This window comes from Ochlerotatus camptorhynchus, unplaced genomic scaffold (genome assembly GCF_037179485.1).
Source record: "Ochlerotatus camptorhynchus isolate MF236.1 unplaced genomic scaffold, CSIRO-AGI_Acam_v1.1 ptg000248l, whole genome shotgun sequence".
Lineage (NCBI taxonomy): Eukaryota > Metazoa > Arthropoda > Insecta > Diptera > Culicidae > Ochlerotatus > Ochlerotatus camptorhynchus.
In genome coordinates, this window is record NW_027040738.1 from 3,240,696 (window position 1) to 3,263,588 (window position 22,893).

The 22,893-nt window shown below is 42.4% G+C and overlaps 1 protein-coding gene across 1 annotated transcript; it reads right to left on the reverse strand.

Annotated features, from left to right (window-relative positions):
• Positions 1–11,955: 11,955 nt before the first annotated feature.
• LOC135704839 (histone H3.1-like) lies at positions 11,956–16,834 on the reverse strand. Its single transcript, XM_065226351.1, has 2 exons — positions 16,553–16,834; positions 11,956–12,135 (listed from the first exon to the last, which is right to left on the reverse strand). Exons 1-2 carry the CDS (start codon positions 16,832–16,834, stop codon positions 11,956–11,958), a joined length of 462 nt encoding a protein of 153 aa, XP_065082423.1.
• Positions 16,835–22,893: the final 6,059 nt, after the last annotated feature.

Sequence of the window (22,893 nt, forward strand, 5' to 3'; positions counted from 1 at the left end):
TTGTACGCAGATGACAGGCGTTGCAGCCCTGTGGTTGTTCAGCCCCGTTGAATAATCGCCACTTACAGGGACTGAAACGTTGTCCGACTTGCGTACGATGACTATTGGTGAAGGCCAATCCGAGAAATGAACTGGAGAAATGAAACCGTTGTTCTGAAGCCTTTCAAGTTCTGCGTCCACCTTGGGGAGTGCAGCGTACGCAACTGGTTGTTACGGGCAATAGGCGCTTTTGTGCATCTACCCAGCGTGCTTCGGAATACCTCTGGAAACTTTTTGCTTGAGTTGATTGGTGAACTGATCGGAATGATGGTTAACGACGATAACCAAGCTGCTTATCGGCACAGACCCAAAATCGAACAGATCCATAGTCTCGATTCCTAGAACGTTGAGTTCAGCGCTGCTCGAGATGAAAATGCGACCAGTCTTGGTAACATTTCCGATGGTGGTGAGAAGGTTGAGGTTGTCACCAGAAGCTGTGACTGCAGATTCTTCAGTCGGTTGAGTGGGTGGCGATGCTGATCCATGTCTCTTCTGAGATGCTGGTGATGTCAGACTCTGAGGCATGTTGAAGTTGGACTGCTGCACCATAGAGCTCGACTGGGGTGTATATGATTTTCATGTTCACGTTCTCCTTGGGTTTCGTCTGCTTGAACGGTGTCAGCGCTTGTTGCTGGAACAGTTCCCTTCCTTGTGTCATTTTTGCCTGCATCTGGAACAGGTGTGCGAAGCGAAAGGAAATTTACGAACATAGTGTTAGTCACCCCACCTTCAACATGGCGATGGCGTTTTTGGTTGTTCTTCATTGATTAATTCTTCCACGAGGTTCTCCAGGGTTACCTTGCTGGCGCCTTCTTCCAATTCGATGACTGCGGTTTCGTCGGCTTCCAGCTTCGAGATCAATCTGGCTTGTATGTCCGCACCCCGTGGTGATTGGAGTCCACAGACAAAACGGAGAGCTTTGTATTGGTCCGGTTTGAGCTTGGACAGCTGAAACGCTTCACAGTGTTTGCTCACCATGGCAGCATACTGTGTGAAGTCATCCGCGTCACTTTTTGCATACTAGAGACACTGGTAACGGGAATGAAAAACCAACTTCTGTCGACCGAACAGTTTCTTCAGTATTGGGACGGTCTCGTCCAGGGTTTGGTCCCGGACGTGCTTGGGAAGAATGGTGTTGACATACCTCTCGTGCGAAGCAAGGATGGATGTGGCTGTCAAATACGAACAATCGTCGCCTACCTCGCATAACTGGTTCCAAACGTAAACAGGCCATAAGAAACCTACAGGGTTTGTTTACGTTTGGAACCAATTTCATACAAGAATGATAAGTAGGCTGATTTGACAGCACGTCCCCCCCCCCCCAGGTGCAAAGGCGTGCTTACTGGCTATCTTTTGTAAAAACATCATCGTACCTTGCTTAAAGCTTCGAGATACTTGAGGGTCCCCTTCACTCTTTGGAACTTATAGGGACAGATAACAGCGCCAAACGGTTTGTGACGAGACAATGTTGAACTGCTGCGTTGGAAGAAAACACGCACGCCAACATATATACATGTACGAACCCACACAACTGAGCGGACAATCAAAACACGAAGTGGTGTCATCTATCATCGTCATCATTCAGCTTCAGCTACTCCCGTTGCGTTTGTTTTCAGCGGCGTTGTCAAATACTTCATACGTTAAAAAATAGGAAAGTAAAGTTTATTCCAACGTGTAATTTTTTAATGGAATGCGTGTTGCGTTGGCCAAAGAAGACGGCATGTTTTATTACGTTTAGCAATGATTTAGATATATTTCCAGTGGCAGTGGAATAAGTCTTTAGAGAGAAGGAAGAGGTTTTACCCATATTTACTTCTATGCTTATTAAGATTATGTTGACCAACAGCTCCACAAATCATCAATTACTATTAGAGATTTGCATCTTACTGATACCGGTGGTATATTGGAAACTCTTTTGCTCGAAAGCAAAACATATTACAAGCACATCATGATGCGCGCTTGGATGTGTGATTGTCTTCTCAAGTGTTTCTGTAGCGTATAAACTGGTAATGATTGAAAATCGAAGCAATCACAAACAAGTAAGCATCTTGCTATCGCAATATATAATGATGATGACTTCGAGGATGATATCGTCCTCTTCCCTCGGCTGATCATCAACGTCTGCGTTGACATCTGTCATGCTGACACCTGTCAGCTTTTGAACCCTGGTGGTAAATTTGGCGGGGAACTCTCAACAGTTTCAATGAGCACTTCACAGATAGCACTGCGATCACATAAGGGTGGTAACTATATGCCTTGTATGAGGAATTGATTAGTGGGATATCTTGTTAATTAGATATCTTTGCCTACACGCAAAGCAAAGTTCTTTTACAGCTGATGTAAGGTCGGAGTTATTACATCATCTTCATGTGTTTCATACAACAAATGTAATAGCAGTTCTTGTATTGCAATTGACTGCAGCGTACAAGCAAGTTTTTTTCAGAATGAATATTTTTGCAAAAATACCTTCACGAGATGGTATTCTAGTCGCAATGCATTTGAAAAAGCAAACTTTGTACGGAAATTAAGCAAACATAACATTTAGAATACAATTCGAAAAACATCAGTTGACCACATTACAGAATCTGTTAATTTCGCGAAACGTTGCAAATTCTGCATACTCTTCTGTACAAATCTGTAATAGAATATTACATTTCCCGGTTGGGTGTAAACACACACCACTTCTGCCGGGGAGTCCAATTCGGTTAAAAGCTTACTCTTGTCCAGTGTCCAACCGCTCAGTGATGCGGTTCCGTTTCCGTTGTCGCTCTACACACAGATCTCGCGCAGTGCGGTTAAGATTGCACTCAGTCATCAGCATCAGTTGCATAAGAAGAGAGAAAAAAAGTCAGACATGAATCCTTTTATGATGTCATCTGATGGCAAACATAAAAAATTCTCGTCTCCCGGTCGTAAAACAAACAAGTACATCACTTTCTCTGGCATTATATACGGAATGCTCAAGGCGAATGCTGCTCGACACGGTTGGTTGAATCGACGAAAAAGACAATTTCCCCGCTAAAATGCAATCGAGAAAGTGACAAATAACAATGTTGCAGTGAGCGAGATGAGAATGCAGTAGCAGTGGGTAAAAGATAATCAAGTTTTTTTTATTCCCACTGAATGAGACAATGTGAGGAGACTTCATGGACAATAAATGACTGGAATTTGTTTTCGTGCTTGCGGAAAGTGGATGCTCTGCACTGAATTAGATTTGAGGATGACGCATAATTTACTCATACTCTTCGAGGCTTCTCATTCGTCCGGTTTCAGCGTCGTAATCGTCCGAGTTCCGACGCATGATGCCGATCCGGAGCCGTTCGGTAGGTTGCCAACCGGCCTGGATGATGTTGGCTTGCCGGTTGATTCGTTTGATCAACGTGTTGATCGTTTCGTTCAATTGCGATGCATTCGCAGACGTGGATTGATTCGGAAATGATTCGCTGTCAAGGTTTGACACCGGAGACACGATAGATCGAGGGGAAAAGTACAGATCGGGACTTTTCAGGGGAGGCATCCGACCTGCCATGAAGGATCGGTACCGGCTCATGTCGATTTCTCTGCGTTCAGTAGCAGATTGATTTCTATCGCGAAAGGCAGATCTTGGGAGCTGGATTGGAGCAATAACGGGTTCATCCGGTCGGTAGAAGCCCGGTAGATGGTCGTTTTGCTCTATACCTGGAGAATACCTGAAACTAGGAAGGTATCCAACTGGTGGTGGTGGAATTGGCAGGTAGGAGCGGTCCGGAGTGCGACGCACTTCACGACGCCGACGTGGCAAAGGTCTGCTGCTTCGAATTATGCGATACGATTCCTCCGGCTGCGACTGGTCGAACGAGGACTCCTGCTGAACTGCTCTAGAATTAAGAGCTGTAATGAAAATGTGAAGAAATTGAAAATAGCTCATTTACCAGAATCATCAGGAAGGTGAATAGTTCTGGACTGGTAGAGATCTGCGTATGAATCTTGAGGACGACCGCGCTGCTGCTGAGACGGTTCGCTTTCACTGAAGTTAATTGTACGGGATGCAGCCAACTGATCTATGTAGCTATCGCTCATGGGAGGTACAGCACGGGATTCGTCTGTGAGAAATGCTAAACGATTAGTGGTTTCGGATGGAGGCACTTCAAAGGAAACTTACATTGCGAATTTATGTTGGCAGCCCTTTGCCCTGAAAAAATAAATCCAATAAATTAAATAACCGAATACGGCAATCAACTACAAACCTTGGTGCGGTCTTTCCTGGAGTCGATTGAAAGTTTCACAATGATGGAGCAGAAGTGCGGATGCCATGGCTAGTACTGTTCGTGTGGCTATGTCCAAAAATTCGTTTTCCATTTTTATTTTCTTTTTTGATTGGAAAGTTCACTGAAGAATTTGGTTAAAAGGAGGATTTTTGTTTTACTAGTCCATGGGAAATGTGATGAAAAATGTCTGGGAGGTGCCTCTAGGTTCAATGGTTGCTGCGATAATTTTCAAGATACTTAAGGCCCAAACGCAATGTGGGCGGAAGCGGAACGGAAACGGAAAGTTTGGCAGTTGCCACAAATGACATCAAGATACCTAACCGAAGTCGATTTGGTTCTAACTAGTTTTCAATCCGACAAGTAGGCTTACTGTCGTTGCCGTTCCGCTTCCGCTGTCATTGTGCTTGGGCCTTTAGGCTGTGACACTTCGAAAATAAATTAAGATGTTCGAAAATCCCTCTGTTGTTGATCGGCCGATTTTCGAGAAGGTGTATGTCAAAATTGATTCCTTGTTTGTCAGAAATAAGTCTGGTTTATTTGAAAATTTTGCATCTGTCAAATTTAAGTAAAAATTCGACATATGGAACACCATTTGGTGGATTTTTTTTTAACTTTTGGTTAAAATTTGACAAATGGAAAGTTATTGATTAACCTAGAAATACTCAGAGGGAGAGATGGGCGGATAAAACAAAATACAATTCGGCAGCAGGGATTTTTTCCTAAATAATCTTGCAACCCGTGCTAGAAGCTAGCATTTCACATGACTGTTACTTTCGATTCGATTTACGTGCAAAATAATAATTGATTACATCGCAATATTTGCACATTTCTTTGTGCCATTAATTAACCAACTAAAATCAATTAATCAATAGAGTTAGAATACTGTTTTTCATTCAAAAAACTAGTTGAATTTGAGAAGCACACGAAACATAAAGTTGATTGAATTTCTGTTCGTTTGCAATACTCTCAAATTTAATCTAGTAAGAATAAGAAATCCTCGGAAAAATTCTAATGAGAATGTTCGATTGGCTCAGATTTTGACAGTTCATTTTGCTCAAAACATTCCTTCCGCTTATCTCTCCCTCTGAGTATTTCTAGATTAACCCTGCTATCCGAGCGTGGTTGTTTCTGACAAAAAAGAAGTTAAATTTTGACAACCGTGGCTGAGTTCTGCTCGAAAACCGATGAATCGGTAGTACATGGATTTTCGAACATAAGAAATAACTTTCGAAATGTCACTTTTAACCACGAGTTAAATTTAACTCGGCAAATGGTTCACAGCCTTAAGGCTCTGAACCATTTGGCGATTTTTTTAACTTTTGGTTAAAATTTGACAGATGGTTATTTCTGACAGACAAGAAGTTAAAATTTGACAACCGTGGCTCGAAAACCGGTCGATTGACAGCGTGTGAATTTTCGAACATAGAAAATAACTTTCGAAATGTCACTTTTAACCACGAGTTAACGGTTCATGAGTTGATGGGTCGATAGGTAGGGTCCAGGTGTGGGAGCTGCCTTCCTGGCACGTCGGTAGCATTGGTGCTCAGCACGGAAAACAAGATCGACGGAAAAAAACAATCCAAAGGAAAAAAAAAAAAAAAACCACGAGTTAAATTTAACTCAGTAAATGGTTCACAGTCTAAATAGGATAGGTACAGAATAGAGAGGGTCTAGTATAGGAGAGGAGTGGACTGGTTGGTCTTCAGCTCAGAGGAAGAGGAGACAATAGGGGGACTTTATGAATCAATTTTCTGTCAAACGCGAACCAGCGCCTGATTGGTCGGGCGAACGAATAGAAACGCGAGAAGCTTTATACCCCGGACAGACTATGGCTTATATCATGTAATATAGGCTGGCTTGCAATGAGCACTCATACATCTAGTTTTCACTGGAAATCCTATATATGCGTGCTCATTACAAGCCAGCCTATATTACATGATATAAGCCATAGTCTGTCCGGGGTATTACAACAGGGAATCTATTTTCTTGTATTTTGACAGTCGACTGCGTCGTCCATAATTAAATAGATTTAGAACGGTCGTTTCCGCGAGAGAAGAAGAACACGTCACAGACAAAAAGAAGCCAGTTGTTTCCTCTTTCTCTTATACCCCGTTCACATTACAGAATATGTATAACACGTAATATAGGCTATCTTGCAATGAACACTCATACATAGGATTTCCAGTGAAAACTAGATGTATGAGTGCTCATTGCAAGACAGCGTTTATCACGTGATATACGCAGTAATGTGAACGGGTTCTTAGGTTTACAGCCAAATGAACTGTCATAGCCAGAGCCAATCGAGCAGCGCCTATATTGATTGCATTGGCAGTGTTGCTAGAATTCAGCTAGGCATATGTTGCCAAGGCTATACACTAGGCAGATACTATACCCTCTCTAACATAGAAGGCCGAATCACAAAAGGTTGAGGCCAAAACATTAGGGACATCCCACTCTAGCGAGATGATATCGATATCAAGTGGAGGTGTTCACACTACGCTAGCGTGATATAGTATGACGTTCATACCAGATCATAAACAAAAACAACAATTTGAATCAAAACATAAATGCGATCAATGCGAACTTAAACTTAAACGGCATAACACTTAAATTATTTAACTATAATATTTACCATTTCTGTGCTCGTAATACGTATTAACAGGATGTGTGTGGCACAGTGAAGAATCTATAACTATTCTTGTTCTGCAATACAACCGATTCATCGGAAATGTGTTTCTGAATAAATCATTATTATTATTTAGTTGGATCGAATTCTAATCATAATATCAAATCTCCGGAATTCAGTGAATAACTGATAATTCATCAAGGGTCACTCCGCACACCAATTTTGGGTCATCTTTAATGTCAGTGTGCCGCAAGCATGCTGATTGTGCCGGTCATAGAGCAAGCTGCGATTGTTTGTAAAATACCCATCCCGGCAACCCGGTATTTCTGACACATAGAATGTTTTGGTTTGAAATCAAACGCGGGAAGTGGCGAGTGTGTGAAATTTCGGTGTTTTGTGATCCATAGGGGAATAAAAGTCCTGTGTTTTAGTGTTTTATAATGCCCTCAAAGGCAGACCAGAAATCTAGCCCTTCGGCCGGAAAGAGTTGGAACCGGTGGGGAAAATTGTTGGAGACCGACTATAGAGGGTGATGAATAGACTTCTTTAGTTTGTTTCGTATGAGTTGCAGCATTATTTGAATTAAGGGTACTAATGAGGTCTGATTAACTGCCTCTTCCTCTTCAGTCCACTCTAGAACCTACATTTCGTATTAAGATCTATAAGTGAACTGCTGGTCTGAGTTCCTCTGGTATATTCAATTAGAAGATATTCCTGAACATACAGCCGAACAGCACGTAATGTTCAGAACAACTTCAATGACAGTTGTCCAGCAGTGCTCCCATTGTATTTACAACAATCTAATGTCTACGAGATTGTGCCGAAGGTATGCCGAAAATGTGCCGATGGATAATGTGGTAAATAGGACTGACGTGGACAACGTGAAGACTTACATAGTACATTATCAGCTTTTGCTACGAGCTGAAACTGTGATAGTTTTCTGGCTATGTCCTTTGATTTCCCTGTGGATTACGACGAGGGTTCCGATCATGCTTCCATACCTTCATATTATAATGATAAAGAACTTATCTAAGTTGGGGAGTCAGCTTGACAACTCCTGTAGCATCTAGAAATGTTTTCTACCACCCTTAATTAGTGGTCATTTTTAATCCAAATTTATAGACTAGCCAAAGTGAAAAAAATCAAGCCAAAGTAGACCGAACTTTGTGTCAATACAAACGCCAGTCTGTTGTTAACCTGGAAGGTAGAACTTGAAATTCTCAGAAGACTTTTCGGGAAAGTTCAAGCTTTTTCTGAGGATTTAATAGAACCAAGTTTCCCATGACTAGCGATAGATTTCATTCAACATTACACCCCAACATCAAGCATTTTCAAGAGTTAATAAACTACTCGCGTCGAAACCCTTGCTTATGACACTCCTCCGACCGCTTGATAGCAGCATGAGCATGGTAGGTAGTGGAATCGGAGGAGAATTATCTCAGACAGCCTCCTGGGTTCACAAGGTGTTACGTCTCAAGAAAAGTTCATACAGTCTGAAGCAGACTGCGAGGTCTTGGAACCGGAAACTGCATCCGGAGCTACTACGGCTAGGCTTCAAGTGGTGCGATTCCGATCCATGTCTGTGTCGGAAGAAGAAAAAAACCTATGGTGCTTCATTTTGGTATACGACGACCTCATCATCGCCAGCAGGAACGAGCGTATCATTGAAGGAACAACCGAAGGACTGCAGAAAAACTTCAACATGTCTTCGATTGGCGTTGACGGCGAATCTGTAGCTCTTTACTCCTACGTAAAATCCCGTACGCATACGTCAGACTGTGCTGTGTGGCGGCGGCGTACAAGTAAGCAGCAACAACGAACAGAAAGGCCTGATCAGTTTCTCGGACGCGGATGGGGCCGAATGCAGTCCAACACCGGATTAAGTTGAATGGTGGTACCAACAGCTGGGCGTGCAGGAAATAATTCTGTGTCATTATCCACCACAGAGGCAGAATGCGTGGCGCTCTACGAAGCCACACAGGATATATTGTGGCTCAAGCGTTTGTTAAAAGATCTCGGAGAAGAACAGCAGAATCCCGTTATCTGGCAACACTGCTGGACTGTTGTTTTTAACTTTTACCGTCTGAATATTTTTTAAGTTTTTCGTTTGTAAATCTCCGTATTAAGTGTATATTAAGTTTTTGTTCTACTATCCATTATCCGTCGTGTCTAGTCTAGTCTACACATACACAGCCAGTACTTGAAAGAATCCTGGAAAATGATACATCTATCATTTTTATTGTCATTATTAATGCCTGCTGCACATCAAGGATGTGAAACAAACAATAAAGCGGCCAGGCCTACTGTGTAGCGTTTAGTTAATTTTTGTGGAAGTGAATGTTTACCATGTCTACTTAATAAGTATAGACAGTGGTTAACATTTAATCCACAGGTAATCAAAGAGCGGGGACATACCGTACCAACCGCTCCGTATGCAGGATTTGAAAATAAGCTATATAAATCGTTGGGAGTGACAGAGCTAAGAAAGTTAATGTACACTCCTTGGTTGTCCGATCTCCTGGGATGGAACACAGGTATTTACTCCTTGTGTTCGAGCGTACAGTCCTCCCTCCGTACAAGCGTGGTCGGCACCGCCAACCCACTGCCATCCCTCAATCGATCCAGCCGACCTCAGTCGAAGGACAACAGAGAACGGTGTGCGGACGTAACCTATACGGAGGGAATGCTGTATTCGCCTAGGTTATAGCGCCCTTGCTCGCTACCATTTTCTTCTAGCGGTTGGGACCTGAGCACTAACTCTTGTCCTAGCCCTATATGGCATATGGTTATAGCGCCATTACTCGCTTTCTGAAAAGAGAAGAAGGGAAGGGAAGGAGGGGAAAAGGACTTGGGAAAAGGAAATGCGGAATTCCTTTCCTCATTAGTATTTGTATCGTCAACTTTTATGAAAATTATATAAATCATTTTTCCTTGGTCAGAGGTATTATTACGACATTTTAATAAGATTGTCTTATCATTTGTTATTCAAAATTTAATGTTATAATGATCAACATAGCTTTGGATTATCCAATATATTTCATAATTAAAAAAAAAAACATTTTTTTAGCTGAAATGAGTATTTGCAACCTTGTCATACAGATCTGAAAATTAAATCAGTAGCTTGCTTCTCTGCATCAGACATGCTTAGACGGCTTAGACTGACTCCACAAATCAATGGTTGCTACTCCGTGATTGGCCAGAATCAGTGAAATTGCACAGTGAATGGGGTTAGGAGTGACCGAAAATTCTCATTGTAGGGGAAATGGCTCTAATGTTGGCCTATGGGTTTAAGATTAGGCCCATAGCTAAAAATCTGCTTTTTATCAGTTTTATCTAGATGAACGCGTCATTGGGATGGTACTAACTACTATCCATTATCCGTCGTGTCACAAAAAACTCAAGTTTAAACTAAATTGTGTATATTAGTCCAGCTAATTCATCACATTATATTTGTGCCTCTCTGCCAAAATCATCATGGCGAAAAACTGCGGAAAGTGCTCGAAGTCTATTCGTGGCATTGAGTTTGCGAAGTGTGCAGGCTTTTGTGAGCATATGTATCACTACGCTTGCTGTGGACTGACAAGGCAAACCCACGACACTATTCTGGCACACACCATTTGGATATGCAGTGAGTGTAAAACTACCGTCAACAACCGCTCGCTGAAGGAAATTTGCTCCAACGATGATGGTATCACGGCTATCGATGACCTCAAACAGCAGATGCACGAGCTGAATGGAAACGTCCAGTCATTGTTCGACACCGTGTCCGGTTATGTCACCAACTCGAAGTCTGGATTTCAAAAGTTTGATCGTCAACTGGAAGATACCAACAACAAAATTGAAATGTTCTTGGAGAAAGCCGGAATTGTGGAAGATGCAGCCAGTCACCATAGAAAACAACAACATCAGAAACATCGAACCGGGGAAGCAACGTTCGCCGAGCAAAGGGCTGCGGATATCAATATCGACGGTCTGACTGCTCCACGTTTACTACCCGAGGAATCCACATCGCTGTTCTGGCTGTATCTCTCTGGGTTTCACCCACAAGTGTCCGTTGAGGATATCCAAAAAGTGGTGGAAGGCTGTTTGAATATGAGCGACACTGTGAAAGCGGTGAAATTGGTGCCCAAGGATAAGGACCTCTCTAGGGTAACGTTTATCTCCTTCAAAATTGGATTACCGCTCGATTTCAAAGACACTGCATTGCTACCCGAAACCTGGCCAAAAGGAATTCGATTTCGAGAGTTCGAGGATTATTAAAAAAAACCGGCAATCATCATCCATTCAATAACCACCTTACATGACGTACGACCACCGGGGGAGAATGGGGGCCACGGGGCCCCCAGTCCAGTTAAGTTAATGTATTGTTCTATTTCACAAAAAACTAAAGGAATGTTGTTTCAGAATAGCCACACCCAGCGAGGTTCCGGGCTGACGTTCTACTACCAGAACGTTCGAGGGCTGCGTAGCAAAATCGAGGACTTCTTGACTGCCGTCTCTGCTTCTCCATACGACGTTGTAGTTCTGACCGAAACTTGGCTCGACGATGTTATTCCGTCCCGGATGCTGTTTGGTGACAACTTCGTGGTATACCGAGGTGACCGCACTGCACTTACTAGCAACAAGAAACGGTCCGGTGGAGCCCTCATCGCGGTTAGAAAAAACATCCCGTCGTCGGTTTTCCCGGTAAATGAGCATTAAATGGAGCATGCCTGGGTCAGTGTTTGTGCAGAAAATTGCAAGATAATTGTTGGTGCCGTATACATACACCCGGACAAATCTAGCGATGTGCAAGTTGTTAAGCGTCACACTGCCTGTTTGGACTATGTTACATCTACACTGAACACGGATGATATAATCTTTGTTTTCGGTGACTATAACATGCCAGGACTACAATGGAGCAATTTGGCAGAGGCGTTTCTCACGGTTGACGTTAACAAATCGTGCATCACTCGATCAGGTGCAGCGTTGCTCGACGGTATAAACTCCAGTAATATGCGGCAAATAAATGGCTTTGCTAATCGCCACGGCAACATATTGGACCTATCGTTTGTCAGTGAAACACTTGACGGTGCCTTTTCCATTGACAGTGTAGACGATCCGCTCGTTGCTATCGATGTTTGGCATCCCCCGTTCGTAGTCACCTTGAATGACAGCTTTTCCATGCGTTTCGAAAATGACGACTTCGACTACCAGGCCTACAACTTTGCTAAAGCTGACTTCCTACGATTGTTGACGTTATTGAGTGAGGTTGATTGGTCGCCTGTCAGGAGCTGTTTGGGTATCGACACAGCCGTTCACTTTTTTGCCGTTTCTGTCCGCCAAGCAATAGATCAATGTGTACCGCTACATCGCCCACCAATGATGCCCCCGTGGTCAAACAAGGAACTGAAAAGAAGGAAAAAGCATTGCAAACTCACACACAGGACTTACCGCAGATCTCGTTCTCTATCAGACAAACTAGTCTTCCATACAGCTAGTCGGCGATACAGGAGTTTGAATGGCAAACTCTACCGCAAATACGCCAGTGGAATCGAAAGGAACCTCAAGCGAAATCCTAAATGTTTCTGGAATTTTGTTAATTCAAAGCGAAAGGAAACTGGTCTTCCAACTTCTATGTCCATAGATCAGAAAGTGGCACACACTAGCTCGGAAAAGTGTGGACTTTTTGCTGAGTTTTTCCGTTCCGTTTTTGAAAGCTCGCCTGTGAATGAGGATGCTGCTGATCCCCTTGACTTCACTCCAACTGACGTGATTGAGCTGGATACCTTTGAGATTTCAGCAGAAGATTTCATGAAGGCTGTCAAAAAACTGAAGTCGTCGAACAATCCTGGCCCTGATGGAATTCCTGCATGTGTCATAACAAATGCTCTGTTCAACTACTGGAACCACTGCTGTGCATCTTCAACCTGTCCATGAGCGTGGCCAAGTTTCCAACAGACTGGAAGTCGTCCTTTATGTTTCCTGTTCATAAGAAGGGTAGCAAAACTGATGTCAGCTGTTACCGTGGAATAATGTCCCTCTGTGCTTGCTCAAAATTGCTCGAAATTATCGTCTCCAACTATATGTTCGACAGAACAAAAAGTCACATATCTACGAATCAGCATGGGTTTTTCCCCGGAAGAAGTGTAACCACAAACGTCACTGAGTTCACTTCGATCTGTCTTCGAAATATTGGGCAGTGAAAGCAATTAGATACAATATACACTGACTTGAAAGCTGCATTTGACCGGGTCAACCACTCCATTCGTCTGGCTAAACTACACAAGATGGGCTCATCTGCCAATTTCGTTCAATGGCTCGAATCATATCTCTGCAACAGGACTCTTGCAGTAAAGATTGGATCTTCAACTTCTGACTGGTTCTGCAATACCTCCGGTGTACCTTAAGGAAGTAACTTGGGACCGTTGCTATTTTCGCTGTACATCAATGACGCAACTGTGCTTCTGGAAAATGGATGTTACTTTATTTATGCTGATGATACAAAAATCTATGTGATCGTTGAAAACGAAGACGACTGTCTGCGACTCCAGGAGGCACTGGACAAGTTTGCATTGTGGTGTCGTGCCAACAATATGACCCTCAGCGTACCTAAATGACACGTCATTAGCTTCCACCGCAAGAAAAATTTCCTTCAATATGAATATGTCATCGACGGAACCACCCTATCACGCGTGCAGACAGTGCGTGATCTTGGAATTACATTGGACTCAAGTCTCACGTTCAGGAACCACCACGAAGATGTTATTGCGAAGGCACGACGGCAGCTTGGTTTCATTGGAAAGGTGACAAAGGAGTTTCAAGATCCTTACACATTGAAATCGCTGTATGTTAGTCTTGTTCGTCCAATTCTCGAGACAGGCTGTATTATATGGGATCCGTTTCATATCACGGTGATCGATCGCATAGAGGCCGTTCAGCGCAAATTTGTGCGATACGCTCTTCGCAACTTACCGTGGAATGACCCGGTTAATCTGCCACCCTACGAGAATAGATGCCAACTACTGGGATTGGAAACGCTGGAACAAAGGAGGAAGAACGCGAAAGCTGTATTTGTAGCGAAACTACTGAACGCCGAACTTGATGCACCGAATCTTCTTGCTCTCATCGACATTAACATTCCCGGCTATGCACTCAGGAATACCGAATTTCTCCGCTTACCACGCTGGCGACAGGACTACGACGGTAACGAGCCAGTACGTGCAGTCATGCGCAATTTCAACGATGTTTATAATTTGTTCGACTTCAATGAAAACTCTGTTCAATTTCGCTCAAGGCTAAGAAGAATGAATTGATGTTGATGCTAAGAATTATTCATTAAGACAACAAATTGTCGGATGAAGATATCAAAGTAATAAATAAAATAAATAAATCTACGAAAACAATCAGAGTGCACTAGAAATGCGGAAAATTCAGCGACAGACAAATAAGGAAGGTGAGATCCAGTTCGTCTATTGCCCAACCGAGCAAATGACTGTTGATCTGCTGACGAAACCGATAGGAGGGATCCGGATGGCCAAGCTTCGGGTGATGAGCCGATTTGAAGTTCAGTGTTGAGGAGTGTTCGCGGATCTTAGCACCACCGTGGACCTATGCCAGATCAAAGCAATATATAAGTTTTCTCTGTGACTTTCAAACTTCATTCTCAAATATATCGTTCACTACTAAAGCCGTGTTTCCTTCAAGTTCCCTAAATTTCCATCGATGATAACACTAATAATTCTACGAGGAAAAGGAGGACACTTGCAAGTCTTGTATTTTGTTTTGTGTATCGTACAGACTATGGCTTATATAATATAATATACACGCTTTTTCAGGCATTCTTCGATGTAAACTTGGGATGTCATCGTCGAGGATGTGACGAATGGTTCCGTTTTCAAGCTACAACTGCAAATCGCTTGCCAAATCATGGGCTTCTTCGCGAACTTGTCGGCAAACACGAACTTGAATCCTCCCGGCACATCCCCACGTCCAGTCGCGATTGGAAACTTTTGACCGGGAAGCTGCTTAAAATCGAGTTTGATGTATGTTTCGTCATCGATCAAAGTGCAGTACTTGTGTTTCATCAAAACACGGTCGTACAAAGCGCCTTGCACGCTTTTTGGCCACGGAATTCTGCTTCATGTGCCGGTTCGGATGTTTACTGGCTTTGTACGACTTGTATCGTTGAAAGTTAGTGTTGTACCTTCTGGCCACATCTCGGATCGAAAGACCGGGGTTGGCTTTAACGCACCTCAACACCTTGCTGCGCAGCTGACGATCCATGGTTCCAGTTTTTTTTGTAGGTCCACTGATTTCTTTCCACGCTCAGGGTTTGCTAGTAGGTTTTGAGCACTCGACAAACTATTGTTTTTGGCATCTTCAGCACTTTAGCCAGCTTGGAAACGTTTCCGGAATCCGTTTGGTGATAGGGTTTTGACATAGGACTACGTCTGTGATTTCTTTATGGGGGTACACTTTGTGAAAACCGAAAATGGAACATGTAACAAAATTGTGAAAGATTTTGAACGTTAATAACTCTGCTGCCCCTGGTCCAATTTCAATAATTTTATAACCAATCGATCAGAAATATGGCTACGCATCGATAACAATGCTTTAACAAGAAACTATTGAAAAGTGATAAATGTCCAGCATTGTCCAAAAGCGTCGAATTAACTAACAAATCCACCAATTACGTACATGCATATGCTGCTTCCCCAACACAGTCATCAGAGAATCATTCCTAGACGAAACATGTCTATGTAGCATTACGACGAGGTTCGGTAGTTCAGTGGTTACCGTTTCTGCTTACTGAGCAGAAGGTAGGGAGTTCAATCCCAGGCCTGTCCCCTTCCTTGCAATTTTTCACTTTGCCTTATTCTATCCCCACTAGATTTAAATAAAAACAAATTCTGCTTTAACCGATCGCATCACTTATCTTACCACAGTGAATCCTAATCTAAAAATAACCTACCTCACTAACACAACTATCCTTCCCGAGACAGCCGTGGAGATCTAGAGGTCTTCTCGGTTTCTAGTAACAACCGGACGTCGAACTAATCATCCTTCCCTCCCCAAAAGACCGTGAGGATGTGGCCGGCGCTGTGAATTGATCTAAAGCTTGAATTAATGTGCTTGTACATTGAAGATGGAAAGCTTATCCCATGCACCATCTATGTAGTTCTCTGTGCAAGTGGATTAGTTCTGATCATTCACGGAGGAGCAACTACGAAGTGCACGGTCAGCTAACGTTAACTCGACGGCAAATACGTATTCATTGATACGTTTGTTGTTGTGGATGATAGAAGAGCATATAGTGCGAAATAGGAAGCCATGGTCATCACAAAAGAGGAAATCGATAAAGAGAATTGGCTTTCACCCTTCTGCTTCTAAGCCCCATTACAGTCATCTTCATAGCATCGCATCGCTTTTGGTTCTGGTTGCAATTTTTAGATCAGTATTCACTGTGATGCGATCAGTTGTGAGCAGCAGAAATGTCCTTTCCAACTGTTTTGTGGAATCTTTTAGTGGCTCTGAAAAGGTCCGGTTTTGTTAGATTTCGACGGATAAATTAAGAGCGTTCACCACAAATACGAAGAGCTAGCTGAATGTCCTTTGGCATAATTGTGACACACTTGGCATGGATGGCGAACAGACCGACCAGATAGGCCTCGCATGATTCCTGTAGGGCCATTAACGGCCGAGCTCTGGAAGCGCAGATCGGTCTAGAAGTCTTGGGCGATTTCACGGACCAGACGCTGGAAAGGCAACTTGCAGTCAGCAGCTCGGTCGATTTCGGGTAACGACGGATCTCACGCAGAGCGACAGTTCCTGCCCGATAGCGATGAGACTTCTTCACTCCTCCGGTGGCTGGAGCGCTCTTGCGAGCGGCCTTGGTGGTCATCTGTTTGAGAGGAGCCTTTCCTCCGGCGGACGTCACCATTGCGTACAACCCCATAGGGCTTTCCCTTGTAGTTTTTTGCTGTGTCGGATGGTAGGTCGGTCTGGTACCGAAGACAATCTGTGGCTGGTTACCAGTGCAGCCCGAGAGTTTTGATGACCTGATCTCGGTCGAGATCTACTAAGGTCGAATTTCCAGTGGAATTTCTTCGAGTACTGCTTCGTCGTTTGCTACGAATGCATCTAGCTGTTTCCTGATTACGACAACTTCTGCTGCGTTGTTTCCGCCGAAAAAGAGGTCGTTGACGAAGACATACTTCTTAAGGGCCTTGGCTGCGAGAGGGAAATGATGACTTTCGTCGTTGGCAAGTTGGATCAGTACTCGAGTGGCAAAGAAATGAGTGCTAGCAGTACCGTACGTTACAGTATGCAACTTGTATGCCTCCATGGGATGGTCCGGCAACTAACAAAACTTGATGCTTCCTGCAGCGCATAGTGATTGAACGGATGTCCTCTTGAACCGTCGGCCCAACCATTAGAGCGTCGTTGAGCGACGGTCCGTTTGGTGTTTTACACTAGGCATCGAAGGTAACCCGTAGCTTCGTTGTCGTGCTTTTCTCGTGTATCACAGCGTGATGAGGAAGGAATTTAGTAGTGCTGCTGGATTCTCATAGTAGTGAGTGCGCTGCATGTGTCCGAGATCGAGATATTCGTCGATTAATACCTTGAAGTAGGTGGAATCGACGAACAGCGGTATAACGGTAGTCGTTAACTAGGCTTAGGATCTCTTCCTTGAATGGTAAGCGGACTACATAGCGTCTCTCTGGAGTACGAGCTTAATCCAAATTTCCCTTTTGGGCGTTTATCGCCGTCGATCTACGAGCAACAGGTGGCGCGTCGATGCACTTTCGTTGTCACGAACACATGTTTTTTCTTTCATTTAATTAAAATTGCCAGTCCTCATGCCTAATTAATTTGACTGCCTACATTTATTCCATCTGTCCTTTTGGCTAATGTTTTACATAGTCTTACATTCCTACTAGAAAGTTTTATTACTTTGCTCCTTTCTACTGATTGGTTGGAATGTATCATATGTTTAGGCAACGAAAAACTTGCTTCATGTCTTAAACACGAAGATTTATTTTTGTTTTATGGATTGGTTGAAAACTAGTGCTAGGTCGAACATTAGTACGTTTTCCCTAATACGTGTCAGAGGTGTATTAATTTAAGTTTTTGTTTTGGACATTCAAGCATGCACCATCAAAAAATCACCCGTTTCCTTAAGCATCAACGCTTTGCCACCACGAACCCATCGCGTCGCCGATCACCTAATCCCCGGGCTCATTAACACGTCTTATCTACCCTCAATCAACACAACCAGCAGCAGTTTTATCAGGCCCAAGGCGGGCAACACCACCCGACAATCCGACATCACTGCTGACCGAAAGATGGGTGGGAAAAACTGTCACTTGTCTAATACGACATCCTGCTCAGTCGGTTTTTCGCATTTTTTTTTCCATTGACAAAGCCCGGGAAGACAAGCAATAGAAGAAAAAAAGGATGAGAAACCATTCCCCGCTCCGCTCGATTGGTGAGTGAGTGCAGGAAGCGAGCACCGACGGTCGACGACAGGAATGGGAAGTGTTTCTATCAGCGGAGAAAATTAATAACACCGACCCTTGTCATAAGTCACTTTTAATTAGCGAAAAGAATGCAAAACGGGCCTCGAGAGAGATAGAGAGAGAGAGAGTGGGAGAAACGGCAAACAATCTTCGTCTTGCTTCACTTCCGGAATGGAAATATATCGCACCCCCATGGCAGTGCGGTCCCAAAAATGTTGCGCATCTCCCCAGTGTAAACGGAGCTGAACGTGACAGCCATACCGACAGCATAGATGGAATTCCCTGCTCAACTGCTTCCCGTTCGGTAGTGATTGATGTCGAGAATAGCTGAGGGATATTTATCATCACCTTTTTCGTCCGTTTGCTGCTGCAGTTCTTGTGCGCCATGGGAAACTTTCTCGGAAAACACCCACCCGCCAACCACTCGACCAGTTACACCACCGAATTTCCCCCCAAATATGTCTCCACTTGTACCGCGCTCATAACTATGCGGAAGATGAAGAGGTATGATGGCTATTGTTTCGTCCTGGCTACACACTCTCCTTTCTGTGCCGTGCTGGTGCTGGAGGGGGTGATGCTGCACCATTCTTCGGATTCGGTTATTTCCGGAAGAGGCACCTCCTCTTCCCACTTTCATTTCCTCTTGATCCCGTACCCGGGCAGAATACGGAATGACGACCATTCTCACCATCACACTGACTGACTGGCTGACGGAGGACGAACTAGTTATAGACGATGCAGAATCAGAAGCAGAAGCAGAAGAAGAAGTGCGCCGACGAGCAATCCAGTCCAGTCATCAGCACACTAACCGGAATGGATGCTGGAGAAAGAGTGCTTTATCATCCAATTAAATATTTTTCGAGACGATTTATGATGGGTACCTTTCCTCCCATTCAGAGCTGCCAGGTGGTTTTATAAAAAATCTGTATCCACTCTATTAAAAAATCTGTATTTTCTGTATTGACGATTTTTTCTTAATTAATCATGTTTTGTTGTTTTACAAATACAGTGCATACAAAATAACCATAAAAAGTGCTTAACCACCTATTCGGGCTATCGTACTAACCATACGGGATATAATTGCGCCATTTGTGATATCGTCCGTACTTATTTATAAGAGTGATATGAAGCCGTTTGAAAATGTATGGATATTTTAGTTTCTATTCATTATCTTCCTGATAAGCAGTTTTAAATGCAAAAAAGTGCACGAGTTCATTACTATTTGATATTTTTAATATAGATGAATACAATTGGCAAATCAAAGTTGCCACTCGTGGAGAATAGAAGAACTATGAAAGTGATGATGGTTTCAAAATTTTCCACGGGGAAGTATACGAGTGCAATCTTAAAATGCTTTTATTTTGAAAATGGAGCATTTTATTTAAATCTGGTTACTGCTACAGTGGTAGAAAAGCGGAAGTCTATGTTTACACCTAAAAATCTGAAAAGAAATTAAGTTTTCTGTATTATATGTCTATTGAGTAGTCCTGAAGTTTTCTACTAACGTAGCACTAACCAGATTTAAATAAAATGCTCCATTCACAAAATAAAAGCATTTTAAGATTGCACTCGTATACTTCCCCGTGGAAAATTTTGAAACCATCATCACTTCATAGTTCTTCTATTCTCCACGCATGCCAACTTTGATTTGCCAATGAATTACATCATTTGTGTGGTAGTTACACCGAAAAGTCGAGAGATGTCGCCCCGCCAGTGCTGGTAAAATCATTTTTGCAGTATTAGCAAATCAAAGTTGGTACTCGTGGAGAATAGAAGAACTATGAGAGTGATGATGGTTTCAAAATTTTACACCGTGAGGTATACGAGTGCAATCTTAAAATGCTTTTATTTTGCAAATGGAGCATTTTATTTAAATCTGTTTGGTGCTATGTTAGTAGAAAACTTAAGGACTACTCAATAGACAAATAATATAGAAAAATTAATTTCTTTTCAGATTTTTAGGTGTACACATAGATTTGAGCTTTTCTACCACTGTAGCAGCAACCAGATTTAAATAAAATGTTCCATTTGCAAAATAAAAGCATTTTAAGATTGCATTCGTATACTTACCCGTGGAAAATTTTGAAACCATCATCACTTTTATAGTTCTTCTATTCTCCACGAGCGCCAACTTTGATTTGCCAATGGAGAATATCAGAAAATCCGCAATTTCTTACGAAATACATTTTCAATGCGAAACTACCGTGACGGGCGTGACTGCGTTTTCCGTTGGAGGGAGTGAGAGAAGCATAAAAGAAACAGCAACGCCTCGAGCAGATCCCACTGCAAAAAATATGGTTTTTAGCACAACAATTAATTTCGGAGAGAAGGGGGTACGGTGTTAAAATCGAGCAAATTATTTTGTTTTTATAAATTTTGAATTTTTTTTTCTCAAGCAAAAAAATCTGTATAAATCTGTATTGTAATTTAAAAATCTGTGATAAATCTGTATTCTGTATCGGGTCTGTATTAAGATTAAAAAATCTGTATAATACAGATAAATCTGTATAAATGGCAGCGCTGCTCCCATTAATTCAAACCGCACTGTTGTTGTAGGTAGTAAGGTACTGTGGGAAACGATGCGACGAGCGATGAGTGACTGGCCAGGAAATTGTGCAACTGTGTCACCAAAGAAGGGGGGGGATAGAACAAAGATGAAAAGCACTACTCAGCGAAGGTCTGTTTAGAAAAAGGGAGACCGAGTCATTTACGGTGGTTTCCGTTGATGGCTTGAAGGAGCTGGATGATGTCGTTAGTATTGAAGAGTCAAAGAAAGTCGGATGAGCATTTGACAAATATTGGAGATTTGGTAATTTTTTTTCCATCTTTCGGTATTGGCAGCTAAAAAATTGGATTCACGGCAACAGTCCCATATCAAATCAACTCCCTTCGCGTAATTGGTGTGTACAGCTAAAAAAAGTAGTGTACATTTCCGTTACTATGATGCGCATAAATGGAGTGAAAATTGTACACAGATAGTAGGCAGTGATGCAAAATATCATGACACTCACTCGACAGTTGTCAACGCATGAACCGACTATCGCTGACAGAACGTTTTGTCACGCAGTGAGAGGTAGACCCATGGAAAAAAAAAACAACCACCAGTAATGGTCGCTGCTCACAGGCAAAACGTAACACTCGCTGCCGATGATGTAAAGCACAATGAAAACATGCCCAAGTAACATTTTAAGTTTTAAGAAATACTACAAAGCAACTATAAAACAACATTCATAAAACCCTGGTCAAGGCTATTTTGTCATTAATTCATCCACCAAAACCACATTAAGACTAGAAAATGTCTAGTTGGCCCTCCCTGGAGAAGGTTCTGAAGGGTGTATTCTCGAAGCTCTTCAAGATTGATTTACTGCAAAAGGTTGTATGACGAACGCATTGAGAACCATTTGAAAGCTACAATAAAAGCTATTTAGCAACAATAAAAACCCTTTCCGAGCCATTTCCCCTAGCCGCATGCTGAATCCACTAGGAAAGCATCAATCAAGATAGAAAAGGATTTATGAATCCGATCTTATCAAAATAATTAAAATAGAAAGTGATGGTATAAAAATCTTGTTATATATCCAAATTTATTACAAAAGTTCTCATTAAGTGGCCTAGTTTTAAGTGCCATATTAAATTTTATGTGAAATGTACGTGAAACATCGAAAAAAATAAGTCCACCCTCGTAAAACGTCGATTTGATTAATTATTTAACATTTTAAAAAATATATATATATATATTGTTCAGATCGAGCTTGGCCGAGATTTTTTTTTATTATTTTCGCATTTAAATGTTTTCTCATTGTTAAATTTACCAGAATACAGTTAAATCCTAGGAAATATTGATTGAAAATCGAAGATTGTAAAAAAAACAAGCAAATTAATTGCAACCGCCATGGTGGCATAAAAGTTGAGTTTCATGGGTCATTTGTGAAAAAGTTGTTTTGCTTTCAAGAATTCCTTAATAAATTAATAAGGTTTTAAAATGGCTTTAATGAAGAAAACTTCCAGGCTGAATTGTATTTATCTAAAGCCATTTTGCATGATCTTAACCCGTTCAGATTTATGGCAGCATTTATGGAGGCAAAGTTGCCTGCAACAAGTTAAACGTCAAAGTTTGTATATCTTTCGATAGTTGTGCTGTGAGATCCAGGATTCTTCTAGGCGGTTTTCTCCCGATAGATTGGGAGCAGTTACTCAGATAGTTTGCGATACTGTTTTACAACATTTCGCATTTCGAACAGTTGGAAGCGCAATCGTTCCCGAAAAAGATTCCCTTCTTCCGGATGAACAGAAGTGCACCATCCAACGATGCAGGGATGTACGCTTGAATGAAATTTTTGAAGAGCTGCTATGGATCGGAAACCAGCTAATCTCCGCTAACTATCAGTTTCAGTGGTTTGCTGTCGGTTGTTATTTCGATTGTCATCTATTCGCAAGATCTGGAGAAGACTGGTATGTTTTGTAAACTTTCGTCAATGTT

What these genes read in the sequence shown, in the direction of transcription:
- LOC135704839 (XM_065226351.1), bottom strand. Translation starts at nt 16,834, where the DNA reads ATGGTGACGTCCGCCGGAGGAAAGGCTCCTCTCAAACAGATGACCACC. An exon ending in AATCATGCGAGGCCTATCTG is followed by an intron (nt 12,136 to 16,552) that starts GTCGGTCTGTTC and finishes CAACAATCGTAG; the next exon opens with GAAGTCAGCTTTAGCAAAGT.